The sequence below is a fragment of the Phalacrocorax aristotelis genome, chromosome 18 (assembly GCF_949628215.1).
Source record: "Phalacrocorax aristotelis chromosome 18, bGulAri2.1, whole genome shotgun sequence".
In the NCBI taxonomy this organism is placed as follows: Eukaryota; Metazoa; Chordata; class Aves; order Suliformes; family Phalacrocoracidae; genus Phalacrocorax; species Phalacrocorax aristotelis.
The window spans coordinates 6,276,924-6,289,917 of NC_134293.1; the positions used below are offsets into that span (position 1 = coordinate 6,276,924).

The following is a 12,994-nucleotide window of genomic DNA, read 5'->3' on the forward strand; positions in this document are numbered from 1 at the left end:
TAATTTGTAGTGATCTGCAGATCCTGTCTCCAGGACTTTGCAGAGAAATGCTGTTCTCTCTTCCCTGCCACCCCTACCAACAAGACTGGCCATTTCACACTCTGCAGATGTCCACACTCAGTGTCCAGTGTTTTGTACACAAGCTCTTGGACTTTATGCTTTTGGCTAAGCAGTGCTGTCCCAGCACTCATTAAGCATCAAGCAGAGCAAATCCCAAAGTCCATGTCAGTGCAGCTTTCAATCCCTGAACACCAGTTTGCTGCAAAGAATGTGCCAATAGCTGTTTTAATGAGGCAGGAGAACTCTACCTTCCAGTCTCTGTTCTGGGGCTGAAGGGCACACAGGGGTCTCTCTTTGCTACCTGGCAGGATATGTTCAGGAGGGGTGCAGTCAATTTGTTCCATTTCAGTACCTTTCTTCTTCCGTTTTCCACTGTCTAGAACGGACAGAGATAGAAAGTCAGTGCTGAAAAATGTAGCATTCCTTCCTCCAGTAATTATTCAAGGAGGAATGCAGAAGTGCAAGTGTTTCTCTGCACTCCTGAATGATGTGGGACAGCTGATTGTTAAGATGTGTTTTTTATGAAGCAAGGAGCCAGGGCAATGAAGCACTGACTGCACCAGAGAAGCCTTTTTGCCCCGTACCTCCTAGGTCTCCTTCAGTGAAGACACTCAGGAAGGACAATGAATTACAGTCCACACCATTGAAAGCATCCGATGGGTCAAGACTCTTCAGAAGGTCCCGAATGTGACGCACGTGTATCCTGGCTTCTCGCACTGTGTATGGCTCTGATGTGCATAAAGGGAGGAAAGAAACTGGAGTTACACAGTTGCTTACTCCTTTGGCACACAGGTCTCAAAAAGAAGCCACAGGAAAGGGCTGCCACATGGCCAAAACCACTCCCTGTGAAAACCCTTGCTCATTCCCTCCCAAAGTCTGAAGGAACTTGCCTTCTACCACTTTCAGCAGCGAGCCCTCCTGCAGTCCTTCAATAGTTTTCAGCTCAGCAAAGTTATCGAGGACATTGCCGTCCAGCTGCAGAGAGAAGCAAGTCCGATGGCAGGTATCCTCGCGGTCCATCAAAACTTGGTGAATCTCCTGCACCATCTCTTGAGGAGAGACCTTAAGAAGGGAAGAAGCCAGAGAGTTATTCTGAGTCCTCGCGTGTTCGTGCCAAACTTTGTCCCTCTGCTGCAGAATCAAACACCTCTTGTACCTCTCCAGGCTTGGAAAGGCAGACTCCAGCTACTCCTCCCAGGAAGATCACTTCTGCCCCTGCTGGGAGGATGCTGCCACCTCTGGCATGGTCACCTACCCCAGCTCCATCCCACAAGCCTTGGCACCCAGACACGTCAAGCACTCGGCATGGGACAGAGGGGGCAGAGAGGGCAGCGAAAGAATAGAAGGTAGTGGGGGAAACCAGGGGGGACTCTTCCCTTATCCAGTCACACTGCACATTTGTGGTGAGGCTCTGAATGATGCACATGGAAAACAGACCATTTCCTCCACTCAACTTGCCACAGTATCTGCAGCATGGTATGGCATGTCCATGCCAGTGCCACACCTCCAGGGCACGCTGCCTGCAAGCGCACGGCTCCCGTGACGCAAGAAACCGCCCCGGCTTGTGCACCAGGGCTGCTCTCCTACCTCCCTGCCCTGGCTCCACCACCACTGACACTGCTCTCAAGCTAGGAGGACTCAGGGTAGTTTACATAAGCTGCTGTAAACAACATGGCCTGCTATTATTATTAGCCTATTAAAACTAACAGGCAAGAGGATTTAAAAGAGAAAAAAAGCTGGGCTGAGGTACAGCTAGTTCCACAAGGGATGTAATTTCACTGCACTGTCTGCTGGTCTTCGGGAGATAAGACTTACCACTGGGTTTAGACTCCAGATGTCTCCCCCCAAAATGAGAGATACTTCATCCAAACAGTTTTCAGTGAAGTATCAAGCTAAATCTGAATATTAGCTAGGCATGTCAAAGCCCGTCCTGATCTGGCAGCACATGTCATTGTCCACATGGCACACGCAGAGCTCTGCATGCAGAGGGGGAGTGGAGACTGCATCATTCCCTTGATCTTCAGGCTGGTGCTTGAGCTCCCTGAGCTGTGCTAGCGCCTGTCACTGTACCAAACCCAGGATAGCCTGAAGGAACATCATGCCAAAACTGCTGGGCAAGCAAGGGGTTTTCCTTTCCCGAGAGTCAGACCCAGCAATCATCTTTTCATACCCCTCCTTTAGAACAGCCCAGAAGTGGGAAGACCATTTCCCCTGTGCTCATTTCCCTCTGCGATGGACAAGGAGCGGCTACACCTCAGCTAATTCCCCCTCCCCTTGCTCCACACTTGGGATCCGGAGCAAAACACCCTCCCCGACCTTGCAAAGCCTAAGCAGGCCTAGCCAGACAGCCTGTTGCTCACATCTCCTTTCTTCCTTCTTCTCTAGAAGCTACTGTCAGGCAGCTTCCCTTCTGTACCCTCCATGCTTTGCTGCCTCCTTCTCTACTTAATCCCATCAGAGGACAGATGAGTCGGGGAGCTGTGAGCAGCCTGAAGGTACTGTCCAGGCCATGGGGGCTAACAGGGGCCTTCCTGGGCACAGTCCCCTGTTCCCTTCCCTGCCTGGCTGAAGGGCCAGGACTGTGTGTGCCCTGACTCAAATACTTCCCGCCTCCTCCTTCTCCAGTGCCGCCTCCGTTCCCCTCCCCAGCCAGCAAAGGGAGGTACCTGCAGGGAAAAGGGCTCTATCCCTGGCGCGCAGATCTTGACAGTAAATCCCGTGTCCTGTATGACAATGACCTCCTGGTCATTCCCATCTTCTCCGGGGTCAGCCTCCTCGTGACCATTCTGCCTGGCATCCTTCTCGCCCTTGAGGCTCTCGTGGGGGCCGCTGCCATTCATCAGTGCCACGCCAGATGGGTGCTCTGGGTGAGAAAAGAGGGATTTAGACAAGGTCTGAGCAAACAGACAGTCTTCTCCAAGTGGCTGGAGAGACTGGTTCAGACAACACCACCATCCTCTGGCCTACCCAAGCGAGCCATGGGTTAAACGGCAGCAAGAGTCTTTTTTCTGCACTCAGTGTTTACTAGACATAGGTATGCCAGGCCCTTCCCCTCACAGTATAATTAACATGCTCTCGCTCGCCTGTGGGGTTTGCATCTTCCACAAACCATGTGTGGAGAGGGGAGGGAAGGAAAGCAGGAAGGATGGGTCAGTGTACAACACTTTCAGCTTAGTCTTAAGAAGCCTCTTAATTAAAAGAAATGGGTGTGTGGTGCTTTGTGTCCCGGAGGCAGCTCTAACCTCTGCACCAACATGTTACACAGCTCCTAACATACCTCCTGGTACGCTCCTGTTCAGCCAGGAGAGAAGGGAGGGGAAAAGACGACAGTTGCATTGCTAAGCTGCACGTCACGTGGGAGCCAGGTTACTCCACAGGCACACAAACAGCTCCCACGCCCCTGCCTGCATCTGGCCACCCTCTGCATTTCCAAAATACTTTGCAGAGATCCCATGGTGCCAGGGCGAGGCTTTGCCTAAGCAATTTTATTCAAGAAAAAGGTGACGACATTTTAAGTGCTCATTTAGACAGATGCGTCACAGGGACGGGGAGCTCTCTGCACCTACTTCACCGCTCCCACAATGGTTTGTTTTCTTTTCCAGTAAGGCGGATAGTGTCAGAGAGCTGATAAGATCTAAGAAGCTACAGGGCTTCTAGAGCAGCCTACACCCACCAAACCGGGCTGGGGACCACGCTAAAGAGGATACACTGTGTTGTTGGACTGAGGTGCTGCCAGGGTAAGCTGCAGTCATGGAAAGAGCCACTGATGACAGATGTTGAGGGAAGAGACCTGCTTGTCCCCAGCCAGTGAGCAGGGCACCCCTCTGATCTGCCCACCACTGGAAGGCAGCAGGCATCGTGCCCTGCTGGGTGCGTTCACAGCACAGTAGTCCGGTCCCAGCTGTGCACAGCCAGCACACCCGGCCGTTGGACCCCCAAAGTCACACGTGGTGGTTCCAGTTTGGTGCTCCCAAGCACCTGCTTGCAGGCAGTGCGGGCCGGGGGCTTCCCTGGGCACTGGGAACAGCCTTTCTGAAAGGCTGCACGGGGTCAGGGTGGCTCAAAGCCAGGATAACACCCCAAGGCTGCTGAGCACCAAGATGCAGTCCTCTAGCCAGCTCTGCCTGGCAGGTCTCTTTCCTCCTCCTCCTCACCTCCTAGCAAGGCATCAGTCCCAGCCCCAGCAGCGCTCCGGGGAAGATGGCAGCTCAACCTCCGTAATTTCTGAAATGCAGGCTGGCGCTTGAAGACCTAAAGCTATCACGGCTAGTTCTCACCTATCAGCCCCAACTGCTCTGGCAGCCCAGAGAAGTCTCTCGACCTTCCCCATATATAAGAACAGAGATGGAAATGCTATATCCCCTTGCACACCTCTGGAGCGCAATATGTGGCTGCAGCGACAAGCCCCGCTGAGGTGTCCCCGGAGGGTCAGACTCCTGCTCCAGACTATGACTGCCAACAGCAAACCTGCCTCAGAGATGACTGTCACAGCTGAATTAGGACACGGTGAAAGAGCAAGGAACACAAGGAAAGCACACATGTTCCAAAAGGCAGCAGGTAACAGAGCTACCTTAAGCTCTTTCAGCATCTCGGCAGCTGCTGCACATGTTCCCTGTCACTTGTCCCTAACATGAGCTGTTCATTTCTTTGACAGATGAAACCACAGGCAAGCCAGACAAGAGGCCTGGCACTGGCTCTAGGAAGCTGCAGTCATGCAAGAAAGGAGGAAGAAGAGTTCTACACAGGAGTGCCCCAAGAGACATGGTTTCCAAAAAACCACGCCATGCCCAGAGGGCTGGGGAGAGCCCCCCGTCACACCCTACAGCCAGGACAGCCATGCTCCTGGACTGCCTGAACACGCGGGGACGAGGGAGAGCAGAAAAGCTACACCTGGGGCTACCAGTACCATAGACAGGATGATCTGCCAGGCTCCAGCACCAGGCTTGGTCCAGCCTCTGCCCACCCAAGCAGGGCAGGATCACTGAACTTTTGCTCCTGCCAGAAAGGAGAGGCAGAATTTAGCTAGAAGGAAGGCTGCAGCACTGACTGAAGACCTAACAGCCCATCTTCAAACATTGTGGCAGCAGCCACAGGCAAAATCCAGGCACTACCGCAGCTGTGCTGCCCACCGCCCTGAGATCCCAAGTCTCCACCTATCCCTGACCAAGAACCTTTTCTGACAGCGTTGCAGGTGCCAAGCTTGAGGTGCTGCTTATGAACAGCTGATTTCTGCTGGCAGGTGAGGTGTGGAAGGAGCAGCCCGTGGGATGTGCCAGCTCCTGTCTCTCTGCTGTTGCTCCCAGCCACGTCGCCTGTCCCAATGCTCCTGCAGTCTGCCCTGTGCCATGCTTCAGGCACACTCCTGTGTCTGGTAGTCATGCTAAAGGCTTGATCAAGGATGGTTTCCGACCACCCGACTCATCAGCAGTAGCAAGGTGGGCACTGAAGATACTTCTGTGCCACAACAGCAGGAGACTCCTGAGAAGGACACTGCCATCTCTGAGTAAATGTGACTTTGGTTTATGTCTTTTTTTCTAAGCAAGATCCAGCGGAGAAGGTGCCTCCATAGCAAGCATAAATTAACTGGCCAGCTTGGAGCTGGAAGTGGGGAGGAGGAAAACCGTGCATAGGGACTAACCAAACCAGAACGAGACAGGCTTCACGTGAGAGCTGAGCAACCCATGCACAAGCTGGCCTCAAGCACAGCAAACACCTTTAGCTGCAAAGCAAAGCAAGACAGGGAAAGCTTGCATGAAGCATGGAAGTTACTAACCAGGACCACACTTCTGCTTTTCAGTACTCAGTGGTACCAGATTCCCAAACTACGGATTGTTTCAGAAATTGGAAGACTGTTTCTTGTCTACAGAAATACAAGATGTTCACACTTTCCATCCCGCTTTCCCTACTTGAGTAAAGACAGGGCTGGTACAGTTCTGCACTGTGACAGAGGAGACATGTAGAGGCAACACCTTCATGTCTCCTTATGCCAGAAGATCTAGCTCCAGCCAGCACTGTACCAAGTTTAGAAATAAAAGTTAAGCCTGGACGAAGAAAGAATGGCTGTCCAGCAGGTTGACCCTCTAATTTACGGCCAGCAAAGGTTTTTCAGTGGAGTTTTTACAGAATGGGTACATTTTGATGAAAACAGCATGTTTGGTTTCAATCCCAGCTGACGGCAGCGCAGGGGAGCCTGCCTGGAGGATGTGCTGCCTGCTGGCTGCTGACTCACCCGTGTGTGCTCTCCCCACGGGGAAGCAGAGCTTCACCCGCCTGCCGTAAAGTGGGTCACCGGTTCTTACCGCCTGCTGCAGACTGGCTGTGCCACGGCCTTAGCAGCGCCAGCAGGGAGAGAGAGGCAAAAGCATCGGGCACTTGATTTCAGCACATTCAAAACGGCAGTAAGAGCAACGAGGACACCTGAAAGACACCTGCAGAGACCTCTCTCCTGTTACTCACTCTCCGTTCAAGCCCCAACCAGGCCAGCAGCTGTGTTTAGTTGCAAGCTCTCGCCTGCAGGAGAAAGCGCTGCGCGATGCACCTCGGATGGTTTCACGGAAGGCGGCTGAGTCACAAGGAAGTGGTCCCACCCGCTCCAGGGGCACTACCCGGCCGCTCCTCCCGCTTACCGCCTCGCTTGTGCTGCCGGAGACGGAGCAGGGAGATCCCTCCCGGTACGTGTCAGCCTTGAGACGCGGTTTTGCGGTCTCGACCAAAGGCCGTGACCTCCAGGCTCCCCCGTCATTCCAAGGGACGTGCCAGCATCCCAGCAAGGACCCTCCTCCTTTCGGCCCTTGGTTTGTACCCGCAGGCGCGTCTGAGGCTGCTACGCTCTGGCTTGCGCTGGCTGGCAGCCAAGCTGTAACACGATGTTCTCATTGCTACTCAGAGCACAGCGTGAACAAACCCCAAGCGCACACAAGACTACAGCATCAGGAGAACAGGCAAAGCAAAACACTGAAGAGGGGAGGAGGTGGTGCAGAAACCACCTCACTGGGAGGAACTGACCACCTGACTGCGGCTCACACCTGGTAGAGAGGGTCAGCAAAAGGACTAAGTTTCATCTTTGCACCTGGACAAGTACACACGCCAAGGTGACAGGCCCTGTTTTAATCACACTTCCTATTTACAGTGAGCCTGCAGAGGCGGTGGACACCTCACGAACCTGACTGGTCAGGATCCCCCAGCATGAAAGAGGATGCACACCTGAACCTGAACGCTGCTGGCTGCATACAGTGATAGACAGCACAGATCATGGGAAGTTTTAGTTACTAACTAATGTTCAAACAAATTTTCTAAATCTAAGTCAGTCACTAATCTTTTTAGTCACTTTTATTTTTTTTAAATGATCAGGTCAAAATGGTGGCAACATTATGTTGCTGCAAGTCAGCCTGATCTGGAGAGTCAGGGAAGCAACAGTACCAATCCCATGGTCTGCTCTGTAGAGGTGTTTCCCTCCCCAGCGTTTAGTAACAGCAGCATTATTACAGACACAAAAACTGGAAGTTAAAACCCTACCTTTTCTGTCACTGACTTCAGAAGTGCATTTCTTATTATTGGCTCCAGTGTCATTCTGAGGGCCCAAATTCTGACTTTCCCTCCTCAAAGGTTTTTTGAGCCCTGAGCAGTGGAAGACAGTTTCTGCTCAGTCTCCCAACTAGCTGTGCCTGCAGCCTCACCCCCCGCTGATGGGCACGTGGAAAGCAAACAAGGTACTAAACCAGAAACCAAGCAACCAGCTTGGGTCAGTCGCCCTACGCATCCCCTCACACCACTAGGTGCATAAAAAGATAGCATTTGAGTCCACAATTCAGCCGCTGCACAGGGACTGAGCAAAACCAGAATATGGTGATAGAAAGGCAAAATTAGACCTTGAGAGCTGAAAAAATAACAACCTGAGTTTCTCATATCCTAGAAGTCCTGGTGAGGACAAAAGCCACTCCAGCTCAGTTACCATGCAGTGCCACATCAGAGCTGTGCTGTGCTAGCTCGTGGAGCAGCGGGAAAAGAGGGAAGCAGGATGTGGCCAAGCGGCTGCCCCACGAGGGGCTGCTCCCCTCCCACACTGCAGCAACTGGCTGGGCCCCCACTCTCCCCACAGCACTGGAAAGATGCACTGGGCAAACAAGGAGAAGGAACAGCCACAGAGCTGCTCCATCCCTGCAGCCCAGGCATCTCCTCCCACCCGCACAAGGCTGAAGGGAGCCAAAGGCTCTGAGCAAATGCTGCTACGGTCCCTTGCTGCCCCGCGCTCCTGTCTGCACTGCTGCAGGCCGGGCCTGGCAGACCTGCTCCCATCCTTTACAAGGACCATGTTTGCAGTCACAAACAAGAGAATGATTTGCTTTATGAATTAAGAAAAAAATAAGCAAAACCCCCTTATACTTGTTTTGTGAACAGGGACAAGGCACAGACAGGTCCCTCTGTGGTACACAGCCCAGGTGGGATACCTCACCACGTTCCTCCTTTTCCTTCTGCCATGAAGTTAAAACATCACTCTGCCACCGCTCTCCTTCATCCTGCCCCATCCCATGGGCACACACAGCCACCCACCCCTGTCACAGGCATACAGTGTTTTGGCTACACAAAGCACGACACAGTGCCATTCTGCTGAGCACCTGGAAGCATGAGCTTCTTCTTCTTCCTCCTCTTCCTCTGCTGGTGCTGCTTTGAGGGCAGTGCCTGTGCCTGAGAGCCAGGGTCACAGCCTGACCTGCCGCCAGGGCAGGCAGCGGGGTCCATCACTACAAAACCAGTACTTGCATCCTGAGCCTTAGATGACACCTCGCACGGGGGAACAGGCAGCACAACCGTCCCTTGGGCTAGCGAAATTTTCTCTGTGCTTGCTGGCAGAGCAGAAGGTGTCCCAGGGCTCCCCAGGGAGAGAGCAGTACCTCTGTGTTTCAGCATACTGTCCAGACCCACTATGGCCGTGTCTAAATGCAAGGTTGCTTGTCCCTCGCCATGGCCCTGGCCGGCAGGATGTGTTCCAGGGGCTGCATCCCCTGCGTCAGCTGCTGCCACGTGCTCCTCCCGGCAGCAGGATCTATGGGCTAAGCCGCTATCCTCAAGTTTCACGCAGCTTTGGCAAGCCTCAAGCGACTGAACATGATCAACCAGCCCTGCCGGCCCTTCCCCAAGGTCGGCTGGAAGGACAGCCACTGCACGGGATGCCTCTGCCTGCTGGAATAGGTCGGCAGCGCCAACTCCGGGTCTCAAACAGCTTTTACCACAGACCGTCACCATTCCTTCTTCGTCCTGGGCCTCGGATAAGTCTTGGATGTATTCGGTGCACTTCTGCAGGCTTCCAGTCACCGCTTCACTGGGGATGATATCCGGATATGGCCCAGCAGACCGGGCAGCTTCTGGCATCTCCGGGCAGACAGCACAGCTTGCAGGAGGCTTTGGTAAGAGGGGTGACCTCTCATCAGGCGAGTTAAAACTGCGCGTCTGGAAGATTAGATCGGTGACATGCCTGCAGCAGTTTGCAAAAAGGCTGTTCCCCATGATCACAAGCAGCCTGGCTCATACAGCACCGGATTAGAAAAGTTAGTTTTGTTTGCACACATATATTGCAGTCCCCACAAGGCAAACTCCCATGTGGCAGCCCTCGCCCTCTGCAGCCAGGACCTGCTCGTCTTCTCACGCAGTCAGCGCCTTCTCCAAAGAAAACTCCTACTTGGCCCCAGGGCGGCAGGACACAGAGGACCAGCAACTGACTCTGCACGGTGTCCTGTGCACCCCGAGCTCACGTCCCACGTGCTTGCCAAAAATTGGACGCTGGGCTCACAGCAGTTCTCCCAAGGTGCTGTCCGGAGACCTTCATCCACCACGCGTCTTCACCCCTCTCCCTGACCACCGCGCTCACACCACCACGATATCCACGAAGCCAAAAACCAGCTCCCTGCAGCTGAAGCTCTCCTCTCCCTGCCACGCCAGAACAAAACCAGACGCGTATCTAACAGGTTCTTCAGGCGCACTCGCAGAGGGATGCCGGGGCAATCGCCCCGGCCCGGAGGTGGTTATAAATAGCTGAATCTCGAGTGCTGCACCAGTGCAGCATGGGACGAGTGCTAGAGCGCTTCAGCGCTGCCAAACCTGTGAGCAAGTGAGATGCATTGAATTACAAGGCGAGGGCAGTTACTATGGCACGCCTGGGCCCAAGCACAGCCATCCATACTAAGCAGGAGAGCACAAAACAGCCAGACAGCGAACCAGAAAGTAGTTTCCACATGAATTTTCTGTCCTCTCACCCTGCTCTGCCATATCAAAAACAAACCACAAAACCACACACACAGCCCCCTAATACTACTACTCTCTCTGTGCTAGTTTAAGAAATCTCAGCAACCGAAGTGGGATTACAGAGCTGGAGGTTTCTGCAAGCACCAGGTGCCCCAGGGAGGCTGCAGCGAGCAGGCCGCAGCATGCCTCCAGCAAGGCCGCGCCACAGGCGCCTGCTCCTCGCCCTCCCCGGCAGCATCAGCTGGGCATCGCGGCCCCTCGCGTGCAGGCACACACCCTGCACCGACGCACACGCTGCTCGGCATTCAGCTACCTGGGTCCCTTCAGTGGTCCCGGTTTCCTGGGACCAGAAGAAAGAGCCGGATCTTTCAAATACATGATGTGATGTGCAAGAGCTGCAGCCTGAGCCAACCAGCCTCAGACCTGCCCGCAAGAGCCTTCGTGTCTGTTAGCAAACCTGAGAACCCCCCACTCCTGGGCAGCCCAGGGTTCGGCACGGGCTTCCTTGGCAAGCCTCCCGAGCACTCAGCACAGCTTCACAGACAGCAAGGGGCACAACTCTGCACTGAGCAAAAGAAAATCACGCGCCACATCCCTAGCACAAAAATCGCCGAACTAGAACAAAGGCAAGACCGCACAGTTCATGTGATCGCTCACTCAAGGCCAACACAAATTACACAGAGGACAGGCAATCCCTTCTCCACAGAAGGCCCTGGAAAGGCCAGGAGCAGCCCCAAGAGCCTCTATGCCAGCAAGCCACCTGCCAGGAGAAAGGCAGAAACTGGCTGAAAGACAGAGCAAAAGCTCTCCACAGAAAACCCTGGCTAGCTTCTGCTGTCCTTTTAACAGGAAAAGGAACCTGAGGAGAAGTCTCTCCCACTCCCTATCATCTCAGCTCCTGCCCCAAAAAGCAAGGAGCCCTATGCACTCCATGGCTGCTCCTTTGGTGCAGGAGCCTCTGGGCCTGGAAGCCTTGGAGTCCAAGGCACCCCTTGGCCCCAAGAGCCAGCATCAACCTTCATATCACCTCAGCCTCAGTAATTCATGTTTTTCTAGTGATTTTTTGAAGGAGTTTAGAAGTATTTACAGCTTCGACTCTTCCTCCTTATCAAGAGACCTCTGGGAAGAGGCAAAAATCTCCTCCCGGAGAAGTCCCTGGTCAGGAGTTCTCATGAAACTGAGCAGCATTTCTTCAACTCAAGCCAAAGCAAGTTCAGAGCAGCACGGTATGTGCTAGCTTTAACACATGAAGGCTGGTGTCAGTATAGCAAATGGAAATTAATTTTTAGCTGAATAATAAATTAAATAATTTAATGAATGTAAGTAAATTGACTAAATGAATAGGCATTAGCTCCAGAGATGGCCCTAGTGGAAATGCTTCTGCAGGACACCCCGGCAGGGGAGGTGGGAGACAGCATGGATGTGCCTCCCTCTACCTCCCAGCAGAAACCACAGCTTCCTAGAAACTTTCAGCACTTTAGGTACAACAAGCACTTCTTTTAATAAGAGCCCACGATGGAATGTCAGAGCTACTCTACCGCTGTCATTAAACTCCAATTGGTTATAACCCATCTGTGGGTAGAGGTATAAGCACTGCATTTATTTTTCAGTGGCTTTACAACACCAGGGACTGACTTGCACAGAGAGTGCAGCAGGGCTGCAGCATGCAGCTCTTGACAAGAGCCCCAGGCTCGCTGGTCTGGATGCCTCTCCTGCGGCAGTAACAATCCACAGATGGCAAGTGGGGAAATTATTCATTCCCAGCTCTTGTGCATACGCAGTAAAATTTGGCTGGATAGACCTAAACAACTCATGCCACATTCCAGCCTACTTAGAAGTTTGTGGCTTTTCCGTATTTGTATTGATACTGGGATATTTGCATTGCCGCCGTGCCCCTGAGCGTTCACAGGGTCCCACAGGTGCTGGCTCAGGCACTTACAAGCCACTGAAATGCTTTGCATTTGGCACTCTGAGTTACCCACTCTGTGCTCTCCACACCTGGGAACTACGTTTAAACCCATTTGTAAACTTTCTATCTGGCCAAAACATTGGAAACCGAGTCCTGCAGCTAGCAGGCTGGGTGACCCTGCTACAAAAGCGTGTAATTCAAACATCACAGGAATCAGGAGCAAAGACTAGGACCTAAGGCAAAGTGCAAAGATCAGCACCAACAAAAACATCAACTATGTTAGTAAGAGCACGTTTCTCAAATTTCAAGAAGAGAGCCAGATGAAGGAATCACGTTTCAGGCAGATACCGAGAATCAGTCAATGATTCTCCAAGTAATGTATTTTATTCTGGCACATACCTTGGCTTCAGAAAGCTACTGAGACAGCAAGAGCCCAAGACAGTGAACTATCCCATCAGACTTTGTGTGCAGTGGGACCAGCAGAACATCAGGCTTGCAGACAGAAGCAGCCATGCTGGCAGGCAGCAGCTGCAGCTCTACAGTGTCACAGGGAAGACTCTAGTTTCACCCCGTGCTACCACTGACGCCAGTCACCGCAACCACAGCAGCTCTGGAGAAAACTCCACACAGCACAAGCCTGGAAAGACCAACCTTACCAGTCCTGAGAGCCCCAAGACCTGCCGAGCTGACGGCAGGGAGCTCTGGGTAGGTTTGCTGGGGAGATCAGATGGCTGCAGTGCTGTCCTTAGCAGCTCCCGGCTGCCTTCCTGCATCCTGTGGCACAGA

The 12,994-nt window shown here is 53.1% G+C and overlaps 1 protein-coding gene across 1 annotated transcript in view; it reads right to left on the reverse strand.

Annotated features, from left to right (window-relative positions):
* The window catches only part of CLUH (CLUH binding protein of NUMT mRNA), a 42,095-nt gene that overhangs the window by 24,418 nt on the left and 4,683 nt on the right, over positions 1 to 12,994 (reverse strand). Inside the window, exons 2-5 of the mRNA XM_075112800.1 lie at positions 2,727 to 2,923; positions 951 to 1,122; positions 645 to 788; positions 309 to 436 (exon numbers count right to left, since the gene is read on the reverse strand). Coding sequence (XP_074968901.1) covers positions 309 to 436; positions 645 to 788; positions 951 to 1,122; positions 2,727 to 2,923 — 641 coding nt within the window. The remainder of the gene's footprint in view (positions 1 to 308; positions 437 to 644; positions 789 to 950; positions 1,123 to 2,726; positions 2,924 to 12,994) is intronic.